General features: G+C 37.7%; 1 protein-coding gene across 1 annotated transcript; it reads right to left on the reverse strand.

Annotated features, from left to right (window-relative positions):
• Positions 1-4,174: 4,174 nt before the first annotated feature.
• LOC145097783 (uncharacterized) lies at positions 4,175-7,266 on the reverse strand. The gene has a single exon (XM_079035424.1). It carries the CDS (start codon positions 6,699-6,701, stop codon positions 4,446-4,448), a length of 2,256 nt encoding a protein of 751 aa, XP_078891550.1. The 5' UTR covers positions 6,702-7,266; the 3' UTR covers positions 4,175-4,445.
• Between the last annotated feature and the right edge of the window lie 18,244 nt (positions 7,267-25,510).

The following is a 25,510-nucleotide window of genomic DNA, read 5'->3' on the forward strand; positions in this document are numbered from 1 at the left end:
CTGCATGTGTTTCTTGTTGTTTGATATCACCAATTGTTCTGATGGCATAAAACAAAGTCACATGGTGTACCTGAAAGAAATTTAGTTCTAGCAAATTACTGAAGGTTCAGAAACAGAGCCTTCTTCTTAATGTACACTGAACGTGCACTTTTTTTGTCATCTTCTACAAGGGAAAGTGCACTTCTCTCATCTTCTTCAACAAGGGAAAACGCAATAGCTCTGTCAATTTCTTCCTGATCAAAGTCTGACAATGCATCCTAAATTTAGGACAAAAAAGTATAGAAATTTAGTACAATTTTAGACCACATACATTAATATAGGTATATAGAGATAGATGTTATTTAACATGTAAGAAAATGTTAACTACCTCTATAGAAGGAGGCTCCTCCCAAATTTCTTCGTTTTCATATCTGTCATGATATCGACCTTCTGAGATTCTATGGCTGGAGCTGGACCCTTTTAAAATTTTAGTTAGCCAACCCATACCCCTAATCATATCAATCGATTAACGCTTTTTGTTAGAACAATTGCGAACCTATATGTTGAGAAAAAAAGGAGATCTTTAGGATTGGTAATTTTATAATTGATCTCAACTTCCAACAACCCAATCAAATACTGAAAGGGTTCAACCACTAAAGTATCTAAAAAGTGAAATAAATGAGGAATCTTCCAGATAGACTTTGTTAATTTTGACGTCAGAGTATAACAGACTATAGATAATGTTTCTGGGTGTGGAAGTCTGACCTTACGCAATTCAAAGAATCCGTAGAAACCAATGAAGCTGATGAATCCACAGAGAATCAAAGGAACCCAGTTCACTAGTGAGCATAATCATGAAAAGAGAATCGAAGTCCATGGTGACGATTGTATGCGAGTCGCCAATAAGAACCCCCAAACCACATATGTTTACAAATTTATGCAAGTGATGGGCCTATGTATAAGTGAAGACACAAGTGAGGGGTAGAGAAGCTGAAGGACAACCACCACCAGCGCCACCACCTCTATAAGCGGAGCAAGAGCTTGATGGTGGAGTAGAAGTAACTAGAGAGGGCTCGTTCAGATGCTGGTGGAGGCTGTTTAGGGCTTAGGGCTTGAAAGAGAAGGGAGAGAGAGAGAGAGAGGGGGGGGGGGAAGACGAGCTGCTACGGACTATAATCGTGAAGAGGCGTGGCTGAAGCTGAAGGACAACCACCAGCAGCGCTACCGCCTCCATAGGCGGAGCAAGAGCTTGATGCTGGAGTAGAGGTAACTGGCGAGGGCTCGTTCAAATCTGGTGGAGGCTGTTTAGGGCTTAGGGCTTGAGAGAGAGAGAGAGGGGGGGGAAGATGAGCTGTTTAAAGGATTATTAGGGTTCTTTGGTAGAGGATTTTAGAAGGAGATAATTCAGGCGGGCGTTTAATTTTTTGGGATTTCATTTCCCCCCACCCCCAAGAACGCGCGCCTTCCTAAAAAAATATATAGCGACAAGATTAGACGACACGCTTTTTATGCTGAGTGCCCTCCGTGTTTTTTTCTTTTTTGTTCTGACATTAATTTCAAGGGCACATAAAAATGCGCGTTCTAAATCCTTCAAATTTTAGAAGAGATGACATTATTTTTAGGGCACACGCTTTTGCGTATCGTAAATCACTGCGTGTCATGGTTTGCACGTCATTAAAGGCTTATATTCTAGTAGTGTGTTTCTTATGCTTCTTGTTCTAAAGGTATCTCTCTTGTCTCTTTTGTTTGTATGATTGTATCTATGTGACCTTTTAGCCACACCACACCTTAAAGTTACAATCATCGAATCATCTTAAAAGAATTAAATACTTGATCAACAATCATAATTTGTCGCTTGCATTGATAGGTCTTGTTTATCAATGTGTTTGTATCTAGATGATAGTTTTTGAGAAATCTCATGGTTTTGCTCTTCCTCCACACCCTAAAAATACAAATAGTATCAGGGATTGTTTCAATTATTAAAGTTCCAAATAGATGCAAAATAGGTAAAGTATGTTGTTGTTCCCCACAATTTGCCCTAATTTTTTACCTGAGTACAACCTTCAGATGCTCTTTGGATTTGAAACGGGAATGACATCTCTTCACTTATTATGAGAGTTAATTTTGTTGCCAAAAAATGGAATACTTCTTATAATTTAGAGAATTTTATTTGGGGTAAAAAAATGTTCTGGATGTCTCTTTTAGTCTCTCTTGTTTGTATCTATAATGATTGTTCATCTTTATTTTTGAGTCTCATTGCTGTGATTTGAAGGGGCTAAAAAATTAACAAGAACCTATGACAAATTATGTTTGGTTTAATGAGATAGAGTTGATGTGTAGATGGAAGATTGGTAAATAGATTATTATAAAAAACATCAGTAGCAAATTATTATTAGAATCTAGCATGATTTGTTTGACCGTAGAATTTCTATACATCAATGTTCAATTCTTTATTTTCCCCTTCACTCCGCACATCTTCTTTCAGGTTAAGATATATTGTTAGGTTCTATTCATTGGTTTTCTATCCATCATTCCCCCCCCCCCCCCCCCCCCCCCCCGATTGTATGAAGGCTTTCTTTCTCCATTAACTCAAAAAGAAACCAAAACCTTATAAATCATACAATATTATGGGGAGAAAAATTGGTTTTTATTGATGAAAAAAATAGGTTTTTTTATGTTTAAAAACATTAATATTAGTTTCTAATACTTTCGCCCTCCTCCCCTCCCCCCCTCTCCAAATATATTGTTCAAGCTCAGCTCCTAACGTTATGAATGTTCTATTTTTCAAACGATCATAAATGTAATTCATATTTTAATAAAAATATATTATCTGTGTTTTCTTTTATAATTAAATTATATATAAAAAATATAATGTTATATGTCTTCTATTTTTGATTTATCCAAATAATTACATTAATATTTGAAACATAAAATCTAACAAAAACTAGAAATCTTAAATGCATATTTAGAATAGTTTTTATCTAAGATCAAGGTATGATGCCATCATGCCACCTAAACAAATTGGTTTAAACATGCCACATAGGATACTAGGGATGAAAGTGGGTCCAAACCCGGACCGGATGGACCCGGACCCGGAACCGGTTAACGAGATTTTGTAGAACCGGAACCCGGACCGGTATATAGGAACCGGTTCCGGTTCGGTTCCGGGTAAAGTGGGTCTAGAACCGTGGGTAGGTTGGAACCGGATAAAGTGGGTTTAGAACCGGAAAACCCGAAAAAAACGGAATTTTTTGGTAATTACTTACTACTTAGTGGGTTGAACTTTGAAAATTTTCATATTGATATCCCAACTTTGGGGGATCATAACTCATTGAATATGAAACCAAAATTAACAAATTATAGTCTAAAATCATGTACAAATTCTAAAATAAACTCTAGAAAAAACCGCATGTCAATCCGACTTTAAACGAATGTGATATGCATGTGTTAACATTTTCACATAATACAAAGTACAAAAACAAATACCTGAAAAGTTGAAAATTTTCAGTTTTGATATCCCGACTTCGGAGGACTGTAAATCATTGAATGTTAAACCAAAAATGACAAAATTATAGTCTAAAATCATGTACAAACTGTAAACTATAAGTTGGAAAAAACGACACATCAATTCGACTTCAAACGAATTAGATATGCATGTTTTAAAACATTCATTGAATACAAAACTAAAATGACAAATTTATAGTCTAAAATCATGTACAAACTCTAAATTATATGTTGGAAAAACCGTATGTCAATCGGAGTTGAAACGAATGAGATGTGCATCTTTTAAACGTTTCACAAAAAACCGGTTCCGGCCCTAAAAGTGGTTCCGGTTCCAAAAACCGGTTCCGGTTTTTAGACCCAGTTTACCCGGACCCGATAGACCCAAACCCGGATTACCCGGAACTCGGATAAAGCCAATTTTTAAACCCGGAACCGAAACCGGTTCTATATATTCCGGTTCTAACGGTTCCGGTTCCAGTCGGTCCGGTTTTCCGGTTCTAAATCTCATCCTTATAGGATACCATCTAGAAAAGATAAACGGACGTCTCTTATGTTTTAGTAGAAGTGATAAATGTGGCAAAAAAAAAAAATACCCGAAGTCTAGTGGCCTATTGATTCCAAAAGATATTAACCGAAAATACATTGTTATGTAATGATATTAACTGAAAAACAAAATACATTACATCCACAATCAAGTGAAAGTCAACTACATTTCTTTAATAAAAAAAGAGTATTATACAAATATATGAAACAAAAGCCCCTGGTATGCTCTTTCAACTCCATAAACAAAGCTTCTAACCTAACTTTGAACCCTTCAAACAAGCCCTAAAATCCGTAAACTTTCTAAATCACAAGTTTCATATCATAAAAATACATATACTTCCACCAAATCCCATTAGAAAATCGCTTCAATTCGTACCCAAACGGGCTGTTTTCTATGCACAAATCTTCATTTCTTACCATCATCGTTCGTCATCTTCATCTTCAACAACAGTCGAAAGCCCATATTCTCTTATAAAAGATGGATTGAGAAATTTAGCAACAAAATCCCACAACCTATACACATCTTCAAAGTTAGTCAAGAACCCAAGTGAAGCAGTCACAACCTCGGCCCTAACCAATCCCCCATCCATCGGTCTACACAATGTCGTGTCCGCAAGATTCATACGGTTTTTCGTGTTTTCCACAATCCTTACATGACTAAGAATCCCAACACCTAATGAAATCCCATTAGACTCCGCCAATTTTTGAACAATTTCCGGACTAAATAATCCAAGATTTCGGTTTCTAACATTGAATGCCACCGATGCACCACGCTCATACTTTATCTTCGGCCCATATATGTGAACAAGTGGGACCGACCCGTTTGAGCCTGGTAACCTAAGTTGAAGTAAAGAAGTCACAAGCCAATTGATTAAAAATCGTAACCTAAGTGTTGTCTTGTTGAGGCCCGACATATTTATGTGGTCAAGATGCCTACATGATATCCCGGGCTCCTGTCTTTCTGATTCTAACCCTTCGTAATCATCACAAAGGGTAAAATCGTCATTTTCTTCCAAACCGAACGATACCCTTCTTCCAAGTAATCTAAACTCACCTTCGGTTTCCCTTTGTATAACTGCGGGCCCGGGCCCGTTTGCTTCGGATTCCTGTTGTATCTCTGGGCTTTCTACTTTTTTCAAAATCTTGGTTGAATGGGCTTGTGATTCGTAAGGACTTGGGCCTAGATTGATCCAAATTGAATTATCAGATGATTCATCTTCTTCGCTAAAATTAGGGCTTTTCATAACTTCACCAACAGAAACACTGTTTGAATCTTCGAAAATGGAGCTTTCCATTTCTGTTTCGAAAACATCCATCACCTGAGAGGGAGTGAAAGCGCCGGAAAAAGCCGGTAATTGACGAGTTTCCGGCATCCCTTCGCGTTTTCCGGCGACTCCAACATCTTCGATTCCGGCCAATCCAGGGATTCCGTCAACGGAACCGGAATTGTACTGAGGGAAAACCGGACTGATCTTTACGATGCCGGAACTGGTTTGAGTTGTCTGGTTATGAAGGCTTCCGATTACTGATTTCTTTATAAGAAGACACCCAAATCCAGTCGGGTCAAACCCAAAAACTCTATAAAACGAAGTGATAATGAAATCGGGTCGAAACAAAGATAACCCGAGAGAATCCATATCTTTCGGACCCAAAGCTCCTGCATCAAGCAACACATGCCAGTTGTTTTGTTGCGCCATTGACATCCATTGATACGAGTATTTAGCACCTGTAACTCGCGATTGAACAGGAAACACGAAAAGCCCAGTGGCTGAATCTTTCTTCCTCTTTTTCTTGTTTAAAATCATCTTCGTGAGATGGGTTGAACATGGTTTCAGCGTCGGCCATTTGAACCAAGCGCTATGAACTTTTGCACCTTTTTCTTTTGCGCTTTGAGCCATCCAATTAACAGACTGGCTTTCATGATCGAACATGGTGAGAAGCTTTTTGTTTGTGTGAAAAGGGTAAGATTCAGCGAGAAGTTTGAAAGCAGAGCCTCGACTTACTGTGAACACAAGGCCATATTCGTTTTCCGGGATGTTTAAATAATCCATGATTCTGGTTTTGATATCGTGTTCGACGGTGCCGATCTCTCCGCCGCCGTACAGAGCATGGTTGCTTAAATGGGCGGTGATTTCAGATAAACCGATTGTTGAAGATTCCCAGTAATTAACAGTTTGAAGAAATGAAAACAACCCAAATCCACAGTAATCAAGACATACCTTTGAAACAGTTTCAGCTAAATGCGAATACTCATCAGCTCTCAATTGATCGATTTTTTCAGATGATTTGTACTTCGGGTACATGGTTAAGAACTTGGAGAAAGCTTCGTTGAAATCGGGAATGGAGTCATGGATTTCAAATGTTCTTTCGGCGGCAAGAGATGTAGCTTTCAGGAACTCTTTTTGAGCTTGTAGTCTTGCTAACGATCTCGATCTTCCCAAACTCTTGTCTTCGATGTCGATGGAGTCTGAAGAATCCATACTTTGGGATCTAATGAGACACCCATCTTCAGATGCTTGTTCCAGAGCTTCTCTGAGTTTGTTTTCTTGTAATTTTCGAAGAACTGATGGGTTTCTGTTGATTTCTTCATGGCTACCATCTTTTTTCCTGTTCTTTTTATCGGAAATTAAAAAAGAACAGTGGGATATGATCGGTTTCCAGAGTGAAATATGCATGAATGGTGAATCAATAAGACGAAAGATGATTGAAAAGATGAAGAAGAAGAAGAAGAAGAAGTGTTTTGTGTGTTCTTTGTATTTTCTGTTTGTTTATCCCATCTAATTTCCACTGAAAAAGCAGCATAAAAGACTGAACCCTAAATACAAAAAAGCAAAAGTTGACAACTTTGAAGGATTTTTGGAATCAAAACCTTTGATTCAAACTTCAAAATTAAGGAGGGAAACAATAAATATCATCACCTACACAAAAGCTTTTGGCTTTTGTCCAAGAATAAATTCAAACACACACACACAACACCAAGAACACGTAGTCAAGAAAGTTGTACAAACATGCACAGAGTGGAAAAAGAATGTTGTTTGAATGAGGAAGAAAGAGTGAAGATGACTCCTGTTTTTCAAAACACTAAAAGCATACCAAAATTGGACCCTCAAATGGCTGTCTTTGAAATCTAATTTAATGAAAAATCTTTCGCCATAAATCTTTGCATTTACTTTTAGAGGGGAAAGGAGCTCAAACATTCATTACCCTCTCTTCAACTACCACTTGTGGTAGAGAGAACGAAAATAAACAATTTATATGAAAAAGAAAGTGAGATTTGTTTATATATATATATATATATATATATATATATATATATATATATATATATATATATATATATATATATATATATATATATATATATATATATATATTTATTGAATTGAATTATTGCAAAAATCAGTTTCTGCTTTTCTAGTTGAAATAAAGGCAAATTGAAATTGTTTTTTTTTTTTTTTTTTTTTTTTTTAACTTTAATAGATAAATATATATTTTTTTATTATATAAAATCTAACTGCTGGTTTGTAGATGTCTTTTACTCAAGTATTTTTTTTAAATTGTAAATTTTGTCATAGGCTATAGAGAGAGTAGCATGCTGCTTCATGAGATTTCTTGGAACCACATAGAATTTTTTATTTAAACCACATAGGAGGAGAGAGTGATAACATTAAAGTTGTAAGGTTGTTGAGACTTGTAGCATCTAAATGTTGTGTTATTTTTATTTTGAAAAAAAAAAAAAAAACAGTCAATCACAACCCTCTTCTCTTCTTTTTATCTTTTATTTCCTCATGCTACCCACATGACACATGTTTGATGGTGCCATGGGCTTGGCATCCTTGGCAAGCTCGAGACGAGACTCACTCCTTCTGGTTTAAATAGGTTTAGTTTTAAAGTTTTACCTTTTATATATTTATTGTTTATTTTCTTTTAATATTATATTGTTATTAGATATAGAATGGGTTCATAAAGACTATCTCTCTCTCTCTCTCACGCACACAACTGTATCTTCTTTATCTTGATTTTCTTTCAAGATTTCTCCATAAAAAGTTTCCTGAAGCTCCAACAATATCCTATGACCTAGGGATTTCAAACACAAAAATTTGCTTCATCCGTAACTACACTAATCCACACGAACTAACTAGCAACCATGTGTTCTACTTCAACGTATCTGTGAAAATTACCCAACCTAAAGCTTACCAACTTGTTGTCACCGATGGTGAAATTCTTATCCCCTGATTCACCCAACCCAGTCTCACTTAAGCTCATTTTTAGAAGCCCATAAATCGATTTAAGTCTTATGTGTTTTCTTATTCTTTCTGTCAATAAGAGAGAAAAAAAAGTTTGTTCTCCCCACCCCCTCGTTCCTAGAGTTCCAATAAGATCCCCCTACCTAGGGTTTTCAAACACAAAAATCTGCTTCATTGACAACTACACTAACCCATATTGGCCAACTAGTAGCTACCTACTCTCTTCAAACGTATCTATGTAAATTACCCAACTTAAATCTCACCGACTCGCTGTTGCCAATGGTGAAATTCGTCCTCCCCGATTCACCCAAATTGCTCCTAATAAAGACTATTTTTTGGAAGCACATAATCTGATTTATGTTTGATGTTTTTTTTCTTCTTCTTTCCATCAAAGTATTGAGGGGGGGGGGAGCCTACTATTCCCTTCCTCTTTCTTGCAATTGATGCAATACCCAGTAAACCTAATTCATTTTGCTATTCATTATCTCTCTAAAATGCATGGTGTCCTACTATGTTCTATTTAGAGAGAGTGAGAGAGAGAGAGAGAGAGAGAGAGAGAGAGAGAGAAATAGAGGGGAAAGGTCTATTATTCGCTTCTTCTTTCTTGCAATTGATGCAATAACCAGTAAGCCTAATTTATTTTGCTATTCATTATCTCTCTAAAATGCATGGTGTCCTGCTATTTTCTCTTTTTTCTTCCTTGAGTTCCAATAAGATCCCACAACCTAGGGTTTTTACACATGAAGAATTGCTCCACCAACAACTTTATTAAGCCACACTCACCAACCAACATCCACCTACTCTACTTCAATGTATCTATCCAGATTACCTAAACACAAGCTCACCGACTGGCTGTCATTGATGGCGAAATTCGTCATCACTTTTTCACCCAACCTGCTCCCACTTACTCCCATTTTTTAGAAGCTCATAAATTGGTTTAAGTCTGATTTGTCTTATTCTTAGACCATCTCCAACCCATCTCCATTTTTTCCTCCAAAAATAGAGTAATAAATAAAGTAAATAGTGTTTCATCTTCAACCCTACTCCATTTTAACCCTATTTTTACCCAAAAAGTATATTCCTAGTACATTTCTTTTGCAACTTACATAAATTATCAACTACACCCCTTCTACTAATCATATTTTAACAAATATATATTCTATCTTTTTTTCATTATGAAAAAGTATTATTCAATTATAAACTTTTATAAAATATGTTATCATGTTTCAAGTTTTTAGTATGTATTTAATTTTTCTTATAAATTCTATACACAAATATTAAACTTTACATTATGACCAGTTAATATAATTTAATATATAATAGGATATTAAAAATATTATATATTACATTTGAATTATAATTAATTGATAAAAAAACTATAAATGTATAAAATAAAGAAAAAGAGAGACTAAAACTGACAATTGAAACTTCACCTCCATCTTTGGAGAAATGAATAGTGTTCTTCAATATATGGGGGGATACTATTCATATTTCCAAATGGAGATGGAAATGGGGTAGGGTTGGAGCAAGAATGGGGAAGAAATGGAGAAGAAAATGAGATTTAGGGGTAGGTTGGAAATGTTTTTATTTACGTCAAAATGTAGAGAGATAGATAATAAAAAGAAGGTCAACTCTTCCCCTCCTCTTATTTTTAATCAATGCAATACCTGGTAGCCTGCTGCGTTTTGTTATTCCTTATCGCTCTTGATTAATTAGTAAGTCTCGAAAAAAACAAATCACGAACAGATAAAAAAAACTAGATAAATATTGAGATTTTTTCGTTCTCTCCAAGTCTGGCCAAGGTGGGTATCTAAAGAAGATGATGTAAGAAGTGGTGGTTGGTGGTGTAAGCTTTGTAGATGGAGATAGGTAATGGCTGTTAGGGTGGTGTAGGGTGTAGAGTGTGTAAATGGCGAAGGTTGATATATGAGTGTAATGATGGTGATGGTTGGTGTGTAGGTGGAGATAGGTCTCAAATGATTACATGAGGATGACGTAGTCTCCTCTCTTATATACACGCGTATCAATTTATCCACCAAGCTCTGAATAAAATAAATCTCATCAATATCTCTTTACCCAGCTTGTTATGTATCCCTAATTTGAAGCATGTATTTCCAATTTTAAAATAAGAGAAGCTTGAAGGGAATATTGGGAATTGTTGCAGTTAAATATTTACTCATCTTTCAAGCATAATCACTAATTTCAATCTTTCTCTTTTACCATATGAAAATCATAAAACAGTGGTTGCAGTTTCAAGATATTAGTATAAATTATGGACCTCTATGATTCATTATTTCATTTTCTTTAATATTAAGAGAAAGTGATTTAGGATTCTTGTAGAGGGTAAACGGTAGTGTTGGATTTATTGAGCTTTAAGATGCTAGAGAGAAAGTGTGTACGTAGTGTTGGATTTATTGATCTATAATATACTAGAGAGAAAGTATGTGGGTGTATGTTCTTTAGTAAAGGTGCAACTATTTGTATGTGTATGTGTGGACAAATAGATAGATAGTGTAACGCCTGGTTCCAGGTACACACTTAATTATAATTTATTCACTTTTGTAGAGAAACTCGACGAGTTGGGAGCCCCAAACTCGTCGAGTAGAAACTAGTATTGACACGGGATTTTAAGTCACCTACTCGACGAGTTGAGAGCCTCGACTCGACGAGTAGGGTTGCCAGGATGAAACCCTAAATTTGGGGTTTAGCACCCTATTTAAGCATCTTAATCCCCTTATGTCAGTCTCATTTATAGCCTCGAACTCCCAAAACCCTAGCCACGAAACCCTAGAGCCTCGTGTGACATTGTGAGACCTTTTTGAGAGAAAACTTGTGCTTTTGAAGCTTGTGGAAGAAGAGAAAGCTAGAGGACTCAAGAAGAAGAGAGTAGATCCATAAACTTCACTCCATTTGCAACATTTTCGGGTAAGCAAGTCTCAAACTTGCTCAATGATTTCTTAAATCTCTTCATTTCACTTTTATGGGGGGTTTTTGGTCCAAGAATGTTAGCTTTTGGAAATGGACAACCCAAGTGGGTATTCTCCCAGATCTAGCACCTTGAAGGGTCGTTATGCCATAAAGGTGCAAACTTTATGCCATTGGAACCCTCAAGCAAGCTCTAAGATGTCATTTTGGCCTTTGAAGCCCCAAAAGGCCATGTATGGAGGTAAAGACAGAAACTTTATGTGTTCAAATGACGTTTAAGGCCTAGATCTCTGTTTGTATGCTTTAGTTTGGTGTATGGATGACTTGTGGACCAAGATCTAAGTCCTAAAGATTTAAGGTTTGAGCTAAACCCGTCAAAGGAGGCTATTAATGGGTAAAGTTGGAAACTTTACCCTTAAAAGGACATTTTCAGTGTATATGAGAAACAAGAAGCTTAAATCTTAAGAGTAAGGGACTTAATCATTTAAGATGGCCCAAACAGACTGAGTAACTCAGCGAGTCCAGAGAGGGACTCGACGAGTTGTGCCGATTTGTCCCGACTTTGTACTAGGTAGAACTCGGCGAGTCTATGAAGGGACTCGATGAGTTGACTCATTCTATCACGACTATGAGTAGCCAGGGAACTCGGCAGGTTAGGGGGTGACTCGATGATTTGGGTCGCGATTTCAGGGTTTTTCATTTATAGAACTCGACGAGTTGATGGGTCAACTCGACGAGTTGAGTCAACCCAAAACGTTGACTTTGACCAGAGGTAAAATGGTCATTTTACCCTAAGAAGGATTATCAGATTTTAACTAAGTGTTATTGTGATAATTGTTGGATTACGTGTCTAAGCCCACAACTATTTTGGTATGTACTTGACCCGATTGTGAGCATGGTCTTTTGGGTTGCCTTCACCATAGCAAATGATAGGATGAACCAAGGAGAAAGAGGATTAATTATGATTTATTAATATATTATATGAATAATATATTAAAAGAGAAATCATATTGTTTAATTAATATTAGTCAAGAATTAATAAGAATTAATTTTGTGGCTAAAAGAGATTAATTAAATAAAGGGAACTGATTGTGTAATTATAAGATGGTTGCATAAATAGGTTAATGGACTCCATAGAAGTTGGAGTGGACGAAAACTATGGGGAAACCCATAAGAATTCGTCCAAGGTGTCTAAGGAGGGAGTCCATGGGCTGCTTAGGGCCTAAGCAGTCAAATTAGGGTTTCCTAGTTGAAAACCCTAATAGCCTACCTATATAAGGAACCTATAAGGCCCCAAAAACGTGGTGAAGTAATCCCTAAGGGTTCTTGGATGTTTTTTTGTGTTTCTCCTCCTTCTTCTAAGTCATCTTTTTCCTCATGGTGTTTGTGATTCCATTAGAGGTGCAACATTTGAGGCACTAAGCTTTCAAGAGTGAAGATCAAGGAGATTTGTGATTGTTATTGCTACATAACAATCAAGGTAAGATCTAAACCCTAATTAATATGTTAATTCGATTACTATATGCTAGATCTAGGGTTTATGAGCTTTGGATGATTATTGCATGGTCATTAGACAAAATAGATCCAAAGCTTTAGTGTTTGCATGTACACCATAGGATTGATGTAGTGCTCATAACCCATCAGTGGTATCATAGCCTAGGCTGTTTGTTTGATGTATTTAATGCTTTACATGATTATCCATTGCTAAAAGTCAAAAATTCTACATTCTGGACCCTAGACTCGCCGAGTCCACTGGGAACTCCACAATTCCATCCCTGACTCGACGAGTCAGATGGTCAGAAGGAAGAATTTTTGGGATTTTGTCATATTTTGTTGTGGGATAATCACCACAAATGTTTTTTTATTGATAAAATTCGATTTTTGTTCATATTATGTGATTATCCTTACAAAATTTGTAGATAATTGTCAAATTAATTAGATAATCATTGCCTTATGTGATAAACTAGATTTATTTGAATTATTTGATGGATTATCTTGCAAGAAATTGAATTAGGTCATATTTAGATAAGCACCAAATTATTTGATTAATTGAATTATTTGTAATTTGATCTAGATAATTTTGAAAAGTTTCAAAACTTGTCCTTAATTTTTGGAATTAAAATTTTTTTATTACAAGTTTAATTTTGAAAATTTTTAATTCTAAAACCCTAGTTGTTTGAAAAGTTCAAATTACACCCTTATGGTTTTATAAAGTTAATTAAATGTATAATTAAAAGAGAGTTAATAAATCCATAATGATATGGTTTATATTTAATTAAATTAAAAGTATAATTTTATTAAATTAAACCACATAGTATTTTAAAAGTGTAAAATACACCCGTATACTATATAAAATTAAAAGTCTAATATATTATATATGTATAAGTAAAGAGTCAGTCTTACCGCTAGTACGCATCAATCACGAAGCTAGTCTATAAGGGGTGTTTAAGGAAGCGGCCTGTAAAATGACCGCCATTGGGTATCCATTCTTACCCACCGCACTCTTGACTAGTGGAAGGGCATTAGCCGAACGGGTAGGATAGGACGCAATCTTCCATTATAAGTATAATGAAGTACGAAATAACTAAACACTTTTATAAATTCCCAAAACTTAATTACTTTAGGAAAAATGTGGAGTTGGTGCTATTCCATTAAATTACACTTTGTACCCTTGCTAAGACATTAGTGGAGTGTGTGTGGTTAACCGGCACACTAATTAGGCTCTAAGCAAAGGTGCAAAGGGTGACTCGATGATTTTCATAGATTGATGGAGCGTGTGTGGTTAACCGACACGTCGATTAGGTGACTGTAACATTGGGGGCACCATGTATATTTGCATGGTTATCCACGACTTGTTTGTGATCCTCGACATCCCAGTCACAAACGAAGGGCACACTCGAGATTTAAACATGTCATTGAAAAGTTCAATGAATCTCAAAAGATCTAAGAGTTTCAATTCATTTAAAACTTAATTTTCAATTTTCGTTTTTCATGGTGGAAATTGGTAAATCGTCATTTACCTACCTTCAAATGTTCTGCAATTTGGATTACGAAATCCCTCTTCAAAAAAAAAAAAAGAATATTGTGTTGGGTCCTAGCCTTTATATTTCATTTGGGTGTTATATCAAGAATTCCAATCAACTAACTTGAATTTTCTCCCATTTTGTAGATGTCAAAGTCTAACAAGTGTGGTCTTCCTGAATCTGTTAGAACAAGTTTTCCTCATGAAAATGATATTCCATGATTCAATCGACGAACTCGAGATCATTCTTCACTCCCCCCCACCTCCTCCTATTGTTCTCCCTAACCCACGTGTTCGAAGAATTGAAAAGTTCAAGGTCACTCAAACCCTATTGGCGAAAAGACACGAAGATGGAAAGTCGGTATGCGCTCATGTCTTGGATATGAAGTTACATATTGATAGATTGGGAATGTTGGGCGTCGGTGTCTCGGAGAAGTTGAGTGTTGACTTGGTTCTTCAATCACTTCCCGATTCATATGGTAAGTTTGTTAGAGAGTACTATATGATGGAACATGATGTGACCCTCATTGATTTGACTTATTTGCTTATTGTTGCTGAATCAACAATGATTTGGCGCACTGGTCGAGCAAATTTTTCTGGTAAATCAATATCACAACCTTCTATGGGAAATGGAAACATTGGAAGTCCATAAAAGTTTTCTCTACGCAAGAGAAAGCCTGAGATAGTCCCGTGTACCATTCCAGAAGAATCCATATGTTTCTACTGCCAAAAGAGAGGGAATTGGTTACGAAGCTGCCCTGACTACCTGAGAGATCTAAGAGATGGGAGAGTCAAGATGTATGAGTCTGCTTCAGGTAAAATCCACTATCTAACTCTAGTAAGTTTTCTATTTTTTTTATTCTTAATACTGTTGGATCAGTGTCTAAGCCCGTAACTATATTTGGTATGTACTTGACCCGGTTGTGCATGGTCCTTTTGGGTTGCCTTCACCGAAGCAACTTGACAAGGTAATTTAATGAGAAAGAGAGGATATTATGATTTATTAATATATTATAAGAATAATATATTAAAGGAGAAATCATATTTATTTAGTTAGTATTAGTCATAAATTAATTAGAAATTAATTTGGTGACTAAAAGAGACTAATTGAATAAAGGGGCATAACGTCAAATGTGTGATAGTTGAGTTTTCGGCTGGGAAACCTAATGGACTAAGGGGGAACGAAATTATGATGAAGGATCACCATATTTTTGTCCAAGGCCTTATTCTAGAAGGTTCCTTGGGCTACTTGGTGACTAAGTTGTCCATTAGGGTTTAGACTGAAACCCTAGCAACCTACAGTATAAATAAGACCCCTAAGCTTTGATTTTCGGCCACTTGCTTTCCAAGAGAAACCCTAGGCCGATTTTAAGCTTCCTCTCTCCTTTCTCAAAGTTGAATTCTTGCTTGTGGTGTTTGTAATCCATTAGAGGAGTTACACTTGTGACTCTACGCTCAAGAACAAGAAGATCAAAAGGAATTCAAGCCAATTGAAAGAGGTAATCACTTAGATCTGTTCTTATAGTGTTTATTTCGAATTATACATGTTAGATTAGGGTTTGCAAATCTTGGATTCATTGCATGTTCAATAGAGAAACCTAGATCCAAGTATTAGGGTTTGTATGAGCACATATGATTGTTCTTATGCATAATACCCATTAGTGGTATCAGAGCTTGATTGGTTTCAATTGTATTTGATGCTATCATATTCGTTCATTGCTTGAATTGGAAATTGTTTTTGAAAAATCTAAAACTCACGACGTGACTCTCTGTTATTCACGATGTGAGTCTGGTCTGTGAGACAAACTCGACGAGTATAGTTTGCTACTCGACGAGTCTGTGGATCAGATGGCTCAAAATTCGGATTTTTGGCTATTTTTGTGTTTGGATAATTACCAAAATTGTTTTTAAATTATAAGATCCGAATTTTATATATTTTCTATGATTATCCTTACCAAATTAAAAGATAATTACCATTTATTTAAATAATAAATTAATCATGTGATAATATTTGATTATTTAATTTATTTGATGAATTATCTTGTAAATAAAATGGATTAGCTCAAATTTAGATAATTATTAAATTAATTGTTTAATAAAAAATTATTTGCTATTTGATCCTTGTGTTTTGAAAAGGTTCAAAACTTGTCCTCAAGTTTTGAAATTTAAATTTTATGATTATACGTTCAATTTTGAATGATTTAAATTTCAAACCTTTAGAATTTTAAAAGTTTAAAATGCAACCCTATACTATTATATTATTATAAGATTAATTAATATATATGTATAAGAATAAGCTAGTCTTATCGCTAGTAGGCCTCATTCACGAAGTCAGTCTATAAGGTGGGTATAAGGTTGCTGCCTATAAAATGACGCTTAATGGGTGTACACTCACACCAACCGCTTGCTTGATTGGTGGATGGTCGTTAGCCGAACGGATAGGATAAGGCACTAAATCCCTCATTATAGTATAATGAATTTACAAAATAACTATAATGTTTTTACAAATTCCCAATCTTAGTTACTTTAGGGTAAAATGTGAAAATGATGCTATTCCATGGAATTACACTTTGCACCTTTGTCAATCGTTAGTGGAGCGTGCGTGGTTAACTGGCACATTAATTTGGGATTGACATTGGTGGCGAAGGGTGGCTCGATGTTTGTCATAGATCAATGGAGCGTGTGTGGTTTACCGGCACCTTGATTAGGTGATAGAGACATTGGGTGCACCATGTTGATTCACATGGTTATTCGCGACTTGTTTGCGATACTCAGTATCCCAATCGCAAATTTGAAGTGCATATCGAGATTTAAACATGCCATTGAAAAGTTCAATGTATCTCAAAGATCTAGGATTTTTCAAATACATTTAAAACTTAATTTCATTTCGTTTTCATGGTGGAAATTAGTGAATCGTCATTCACTTACCTTCAAATTATTTACTTTTACAATACGACATCCCTTTCTAAATTGTAAATAATGTTGTTGGATCCTAGCCCTTATTTCTCATATGGGTGTTTAATTGGGGATTCTTTCTAATCAAAATTGTCCTTTCTATTTTCAGATGTCGAACGCTATCAACAACACTCCTACAGCTAGTGGTGGATTCTCACTCATGAATTTGTGTGGGAAAGTGATCTTTAATGGAAACAACTTCAACGAGTGGATCTGAAACATCCGAATGATCACTCGATACGAGGACAAAGAGTATGTCCTCGATGAGAAGCTTGAAAAGATCAATCCAGAAACTGCCAATGCTGAAGAAATCACTGCATTTGAGGCTCATGAACGTGATGCAACGAAGGTTCATTGCATCATGTTGGCGACTATGAACGCAGAACTCCAGAAGTCCTATGAGGACATGTATCCATTCGAGATGCATCAAGATTTAATGGATAGGTATCACCAAAGCTCGAGGCAAGAGTGCTATGAGATCATCACTAACATGATCATCGCTAAGATGGGGAGCAGAGAATCCTTGACCTCGCATCTGCAGAAGATGAAGAGGTATGTCGATCGTCTTCTAAAGTTGAATGTTAACTTTGATGAGGATTTGGCTATCGACATCATTCTCCATTCCTTGCCTCCATGCTACAACCAGTTTAGAATGACCTACCACATGAACAAAGAGGAGGTCACCTTGACCAAGCTTCAAGGGTTGTTGAGAACTGCGGAGTGCAACCTAAAGGATAAATCTATTGCATCAACTCCTACTGATTCAGCCCCTGTGATGGCAATAGGGCAAGGAAGAGGTAAGAAGAGGAAGGCTCCATCTAAGAGCCACCAAAAGGGAAAGTCCCAAGATGGTTCCTCCTCTAGCGGAACCAAAGCAGGTCCTCCGACCCTAAACAAGCAGAGTGTTTTTATTGCCACGAGAAGGGCCACTGGAAACGAAGCTGCCTCAAATATCTGCAGGATATTAGAGATGGGAAGATAAAGCCCACCTATGTAGGTATGTATTCTATTAAATCTAACAACTCATCACTTGCTACTTAATGGGTTCTTGATACAGGATGGTTCCTGATAAATCTGTTGCATCAACTCCTACTGATTCAGCCCCTGTGACAGCAATAGGGCAAGGAAGAGGTAAGAAGAGGAAGGCTCCATCTAAGAGCCACCAAAAGGGAAAGTCCCAAGATGGTTCCTCCTCTAGAGAAACTAAAGCAGGTCCTGGTAAGCCCTCCTCCGACCCTAAACAAGCAGAGTGTTTTTATTGCCACGAGAAGGGCCACTGGAAACGAAGCTGCCTCAAATATCTGCAGGATATTAGAGATGGGAAGATAAAGCCCACCTATGCAGGTATGTATTCTATTAAATCTAACAACTCATCACTTGCTACTTAATGGGTTCTTGATACAGGATGTGGTTTCCACATTTGTTCTAATTTGAAGGGCCTAAGAAGAAGTAGAGAGGTGGAACATGGGAAGATAAACTTGATAATGGGAAACAGAAGATCGTCGCCTGTGACCAAATTTAGAGTTTATTCTTTAGTGTTGAATAATGGTTTAGGACTAGATTTAAACAACTGTTGCTATTCGCCAGATATGGCAAGTTCTTTTCATGGATTATATTGACAAGGTTTCAGATATTCATTTGATAATAGTAATGGTTATATTAATGTTTATTTGAATGGTGTTTTTCATTTCAATACATTTCCTTGGAATGGAATATATGAATATGTGTTGGTTGTAGACAATTTAGGAAATGATGTGTTGAATGTTGATTTGTCTAATAGTTTAGACAAAGCATGCTTGTGGCATTGTCGCTTTGGCCATGTGAACAAGAAATGCATAGCCCAACTCCAAAAGGATGGAGTGTTGGAGTCATTCGACCTTAGGGACGATGACGTGTGTGAATATTATTTGCTTGGGAAGATGACCAAGTCACCCTTTACTGGCACTTGTGAAATGGGTGAGGGTCTATTGGATCTCATACACACCGATGTGTGTGGGCCCTTTAGATCCACCACAAGGGATGCTTGCCGCTTCTACGTGACTTTTACGGATGATTATAACATATAGGGATATATCTACTTAATCAAGCAAAAGTCAAAAACCTTTGAAAAGTTCAAAGAGTTTAAGAATGAAGTGGAAAATCAGCTGGGCAGGAAGATCAAGATGCTTTGGTCAGACCGAGGAGGAGAGTACGTAAGTCTTGAATTTCACGACTATCTAAAAGAATGCGGAATCGTTTCGCAATTGACGCCTCCGAGAACGCCGCAATTGAATGGTGTGGCTGAGAGACGTAATTGGACCTTGTTAGACATGGTTCGTTCTATGATGAGTCGGGCTTCATTACCAATAGCTTTCTCGGGGTACGCCTTAGAGACGGCCACCCATATACTTAATTTAGTTCCACCAAGAAAGTTGCCAAAACACCTCACGAGATGTGGACAGGGAAAGCTCCCTCGTTGGCACACATCAAGGTTTGGGGTTGTGAGGCTTTCGTAACACAAGAGACTCACGACACGCTCGAACCTCATAGTGAGAAGTGTTAATTCATCGGCTATCCACAGAAGTCTTTTGGCTATCTCTTCTACAGACCGAGTGACAATGTTGTTTTCGTTGCGAGGAGAGGGGTTTTCCGAGAAAAAGAACTCATAGGCCAAGAGGACAGTGGGAGGAAAATTGATCTTGAAGAGATCCAAGAACAAAGCAATGAAGGAACTTCTAATACTGGCACTCAACCTGAGGAGGAAACTCATGTTGAACCTGTTGACAAATCTTTACCTCTTCGACGTTCCACTAGGGCTAGTGTTCCACCCCAGTTGTATGGATTCCATATTACTACTAAAGGGGATACGTTTATTAGTGATAGTACACTAGTAAATTTTGACGAACCTAGCAGCTACAGTGTAACGACCCAATTTTCATGACCAAAATTTCGTTTTAAAAACATTACTTTGGAAAATATTAAAAGCTAAAACATTGTCTGATCAAGTCATCACACAAGTGAACCATGTCTAAAAGCCAATTCAGACATTCGATCAAAATATCAGAGTACAAATCCTAGTGAAGCTCGTAAATGCGGAAACCGGAGAGTGTGTGTGTGACGTGTCGCTACCGCGCCGGCTCCTTTCCCCTAGCTGAGGAGGTACCTGAAACCAAAATTGAAAACTATAAGCACAAAGCTTAGTGAGTTCCCCCATAATACCACATACCATGCAACATATCACAACCATTGTTCAGCTAGGAGTTACGGGCCTTGCCCACACCCGGGAAGATACGGGCCTTGCCCACACTTCGCTAGCCGGGAGATACGAGCCTCGCCCACACTTGTGAAGATACGGGCCCTGCCCACACTTCGCTATCTGGGAGATACGGGCCTAGCCCACACTCCAACCTCGGAGAGATACGGGCCCTGCCCACACTCAACCGCCAACTCATAACATACAAGTATCACGTAGACAACAAGTATTAGCAATTCTACCATATTAACACATATATCATACTTGACTAAACCCAGAGATACGGGATCGGCCCACACTCTAGTACTAACATCTCGTCTACACGGGTCGGCCTTGGTGCCTTGGACCCGTTCCTACTGGAAAGGAAACTCACCTCGAAATAGCTGCTGGTCTGTGTGGGAATTGATCACCTGCTACTGCTGCTGCTGCTCCGGAAACCCTCCGGCTGCAATTCCCACAATAAACTCAATCAAACACTACTCACTGACCTTTGGGTAAAATGACCATTTTACCCCTGACCTTGCCCTAAGTCAAAGTCAGAGTCAACTTTTCAGTTGACCTCGACTCGCCGAGTTGGCTTTCCAACTCGCCGAGTCCCTACGCAAACGACTGTCCTGAATCCTGGTCCTACTCGTCGAGTTAGGCGACGACTCGACGGGTTCACCTTCTTAACCAATTTTCAAGTCCTTCATCCTACTCGCCGAGTTGTATGAACAACTCGCCGAGTTCATCTTCATCCGATGAACACTTATGCGAAGACTCGCCGAGTTGTATGAACAACTCGTCGAGTCTGTTCTTGATCTAAGGAGATTGCCTTGAACTCGCCGAGTCAGGGCATTGACTCGCCGAGTACCTCCATAGATGAGTTAAGCTTCCGACTCACTAAGTCACACCCCGTGACTCACTGCTCACTCGATACTACGAAAAAGGGGACAAACTCGGAGACTCGCGAACAGACTCGCCGAGTCATATGAACGACTCGCCGAGTCGTTGCCATGCACCTACTGAATACACGGATTTGCTCGATTCCAGTCCATGCCATTCATAGATCTGGACTTCTAGGACACGAATCACACGTAAAGTTTCCAACTTTACTTGTGGATATTCACCAATATGGATTTTAGGGCTCAAAATGTCTCAAAAGGGTAGATCTAGGGCTAATAAGCAACATGGGGCCAAAAAGCTAACAGATCTGAGCCCCTGGAGCTCAATCTTTCCTAGATTCAAAGGCCAAACGCCTTATTACAACATACAAGGCACATACAAGCTTGGGGATTTGATCAAGAAGGACCCAAATGAAGTTTTAAGCATAGAATCAAGGGGAAAACGAGTTATACCTCAAAGGAACTGCTGGAAGAACACAAATAACGCTTGGATGGCTTCCCTTCTTCTGGATCTACTTCCTTCCTCTTTCAAAGCCTTCAAAAACACACACACTAACCTCAAACTCTCAAAGAATAGCTTAGAACGAGAGATACAGGGCTCTAAGGGTCAATGGGGGCCGGCTTGGGGCTGATAAGTCCTTTAAATAGGGTGCAAACCCCTGAAACTTAGGGTTTCATCCAACAGCTGTGACTCGCCGAGTCCGGGATATGGACTCGCCGAGTCACCAACTTAAACGTGTCCTGGGTCCCGCATCCACTCGGCGAGTCGGACCTATGACTCGCCGAGTCCAAGGCTAAAAGAAAGGAAATACTCAAATAACATTTACGTACCAGGAACCGGGTGCTACATACAGGGAAGCCATAGCAGGCCCAGAGTCTGCTAAATGGAAAGAGGCAATGGACAACGAGATTCAGTCCATGTACGACAACCAAGTTTGGAATTTGGTTGATAATGTGTCGGATCGTAAGACAGTCGGTTGCAAATGGATCTTCAAGAAGAAGACATACATGGTTGGGAATGTTCACGCTTATAAAGCGCGATTGGTTGTGAAGGGCTTTACTGAAACTCCTGGAGTTAACTATGATGAGACCTTCTCACCAGTTGCGAAGATAAAATCTATTAGGGTGATGCTCGCAATAGCTGCATTTCATGATTATGAAATATGGCAGATGGACGTGAAAACCGCTTTTCTTAATGGAAAGTTGGCTGAGGATGTTTACATGAATCAGCCAGAGGGTTTTGTAGATGCGAAGCATCCAAATAGAGTGTGTAAGCTTGAGAAATCCATTTATGGATTAAAGCAAGCGTCTTGCAGATGGAATCTTTTTTTTGACGAGAAGGTCAAAGAGTTTGGTTTTCTGCGAAGCGAAGATGAGTCATGTGTGTATGTCAAGGCCAGTGGGAGTATAGTAAGCTTCCTCGTATTGTATGTTGATGACATAATGCTTATAGAGACAGAAATACCAAGTTGAGTAAGACTCAATGCAAAGCAAAGCAATACCAAGTTGAGTAAGACTCAATGCCCGAATACAGAGGCAGAAATAGCTGATATGAGCCGAGTACCTTACGCTTACGCAGTTGGCTCTATCATGTACGCTATGACTTGTACTCGCCCTGATGTGGCCTTCACTTTGACCATGGTCAGTAGATATCAAGGGAACCCTGGTAGAGTGCATTGGATTGCTGTCAAGAATATTCTTAAGTACCTTCGGAGGACCAAGGAATGGTTTCTAGTCCTCGGTGGGAGTGATGACTTGAGGGTACAAGGGTACAATGACGCTAGTTTCCAGACGAATCAGGATAATTACCGTTCGCAGTCAGGCTAGGTCTTTACTCTTAACGGAGGAGCAATGACTTGGAAAAGTTCCAAGCAGGAGACTGTGGCTATTTCCATGTGTGAATCAGAGTACATTGCAGCAAGTGAAGCGTCGAAAGAGGCAATATGGTTGAAGAACTTCATTGGAGACCTTGGAGTTGTGCCATCCATAAAGGAGCCCATGGAGATTTTCTGTGATAATGAAGGAGCGGTTGCCTTAACCAAGGAACCAAGGGATCATGGCAGATCCAGACATATCGACAGAAAATACCATTTCATCAGACATCGAGTAGAAGAGGGACTCCTCGTAGTGAAGAGGGTATCGTCATAAGATAACCCAGCAGATCCCCTTACGAAGGGACTGAGCAGGGTTAAGCACTTACAACACGCTAGGAGCATTGGGCTGAAGGACGATATAAGTTTAGATTAGATAGGAAACGTGTAATGGATAAATTTGTACTTAACATTTGATGAATAAATAAAGGTGTGTTATTTATAAGTAAAGATACTATCTTGTGTTGATTATTTATCTATTGTTTCAATTTTTCATGTTTTGACTTCCTGGATAATAAGATTATTCAAACAGTCCACAGTCGCTCATATGTTGGAAGTAGATATGAAAGAAGACTGTTATGAATTTGTTTGTCGATTGTCTAAAAGGTTTTAGACATGGCAAAGGTTTACTACAAAGTTCATGAGTGCTTATGAATTGTGATTTGAGCATTGGAATAAACCCGCGCTTGCTTGTATCACTTCATGGAATTTATCACGAGTGATCGCAAGAAGATAATATCATATAATCTTTAAACCTAGAGATATGATTATTATTTATTGTTTAGTTATGCATTGACAATGCGTAAACGCATCAGTAACTTGATGTTATAAAACACGTTGTTGTGTATGATTTAGCCAGTGAATAATAAATGCATATAAGTCGAAGTTTATATGTTCCTTTTATTCTAAGAGGATAAAAGCGATGTCTGGCCACTTGATGATTTGGTTTGACTTATGTGCTGGACTCGGTCAGGACAAAGTTGATGTGTTCAACTAAGTTCTACGTCAAACAAATCAGAGATCGAGGAAGAATATGCTGAACAATAAGTATGACTATGTTCCATGTGATTGTTAGCATGATATCTAAAACAGAGGATTAGATGATCCCTTATCTAAAGGATAAGATTTTGTTCAGAGTTGATAGCAGCGTATAAGAGCTACAATTGCTAAACCAGATTCTGAAGTCATATGTGAGATATAGTTACTAGACTTATCCAAGTGGGAGACTGTTGGATTAGTGTCTAAGCCCGTAACTATATTTGGTATGTACTTGACCCAGTTGTGCATGGTCCTTTTGGGTTGCCTTCACCAAAGCAACTTGACAAGGTAATTTAATGAGAAAGAGAGGGTATTATGATTTATTAATATATTATAAGAATAATATATTAAAGGAGAAATCATATTTATTTAGTTAGTATTAGTCATAAATTAATTAGAAATTAATTTGGTGACTAAAAGAGACTAATTGAATAAAGGGGCATAAACTGTCAAATGTGTGATAGTTGAGTTTTGGGTTGGGAAACCTAATGGACTAAGGGGGAACAAAATTATGATGAAGGATCATCATATTTTCGTCCAAGGCCTTATTCCAGAAGGTTCCTTGGGTTGTTTGGTGACTAAGCTGTCCATTAGGGTTTAGACTGAAACCCTAGCAGCCTATAGTATAAATAAGACCCCTAAGCTCTGATTTTCGGCCACTTGCTCTCCAAGAGAAACCCTAGGCCGATTTTAAGCATCCTCTCTCCTTTCTCAAAGTTGCCTTCTTGCTTGTGGTGTTTGTAAGCCTTTAGAGGAGTTACACTTGTGACTCTAAGCTCAAGAACAAGAAGATCAAAAGGAATTCAAGCCAATTGAAAGAGGTAATCACTTAGATCTGTTCTTATAGTGTTTATTTCGAATTATACATGTTAGATTAGGGTTTGCAAATCTTGGATTCATTGCATGTTCAATAGAGAAACCTAGATCCAAGTATTAGGGATTGTATGAGCACATAGGATTGTTCTTATGCACAATACCCATCAAATACATGATGTGATAAGATTACATTTTGATGTTTTGTAGGATCGAAGAAAAGAGAGGAAGCTTAAAGGAAGAAGTGAGACGAGTCTGATCGCGAAGAAATGGATTTCAATCGCATGATTCGATGATTGGATTTTATGCTGCTACTTAGAGTTATGATAGATTGCCTAGGAATATGTAATAGCATAGTTTTCAATTGAATTTGCATTGTAAGGACAAGTTTTTCCGCACCTTTTTATAAATAATATAAATTTTGAGTTTTTTCTTATTTATATATCCTTACAATGTTATTTATGAAAATTGATGCTTGTGTGTTTCTATTGTAAGAA

Source organism: Lactuca serriola, chromosome 4, assembly GCF_051521515.1.
Source record: "Lactuca serriola cultivar US96UC23 chromosome 4, Lser_US96UC23_V15, whole genome shotgun sequence".
Taxonomy (NCBI): Eukaryota; Viridiplantae; Streptophyta; class Magnoliopsida; order Asterales; family Asteraceae; genus Lactuca; species Lactuca serriola.

What these genes read in the sequence shown, in the direction of transcription:
- LOC145097783 (XM_079035424.1), bottom strand. Translation starts at nt 6,701, where the DNA reads ATGCATATTTCACTCTGGAAACCGATCATATCCCACTGTTCTTTTTTA.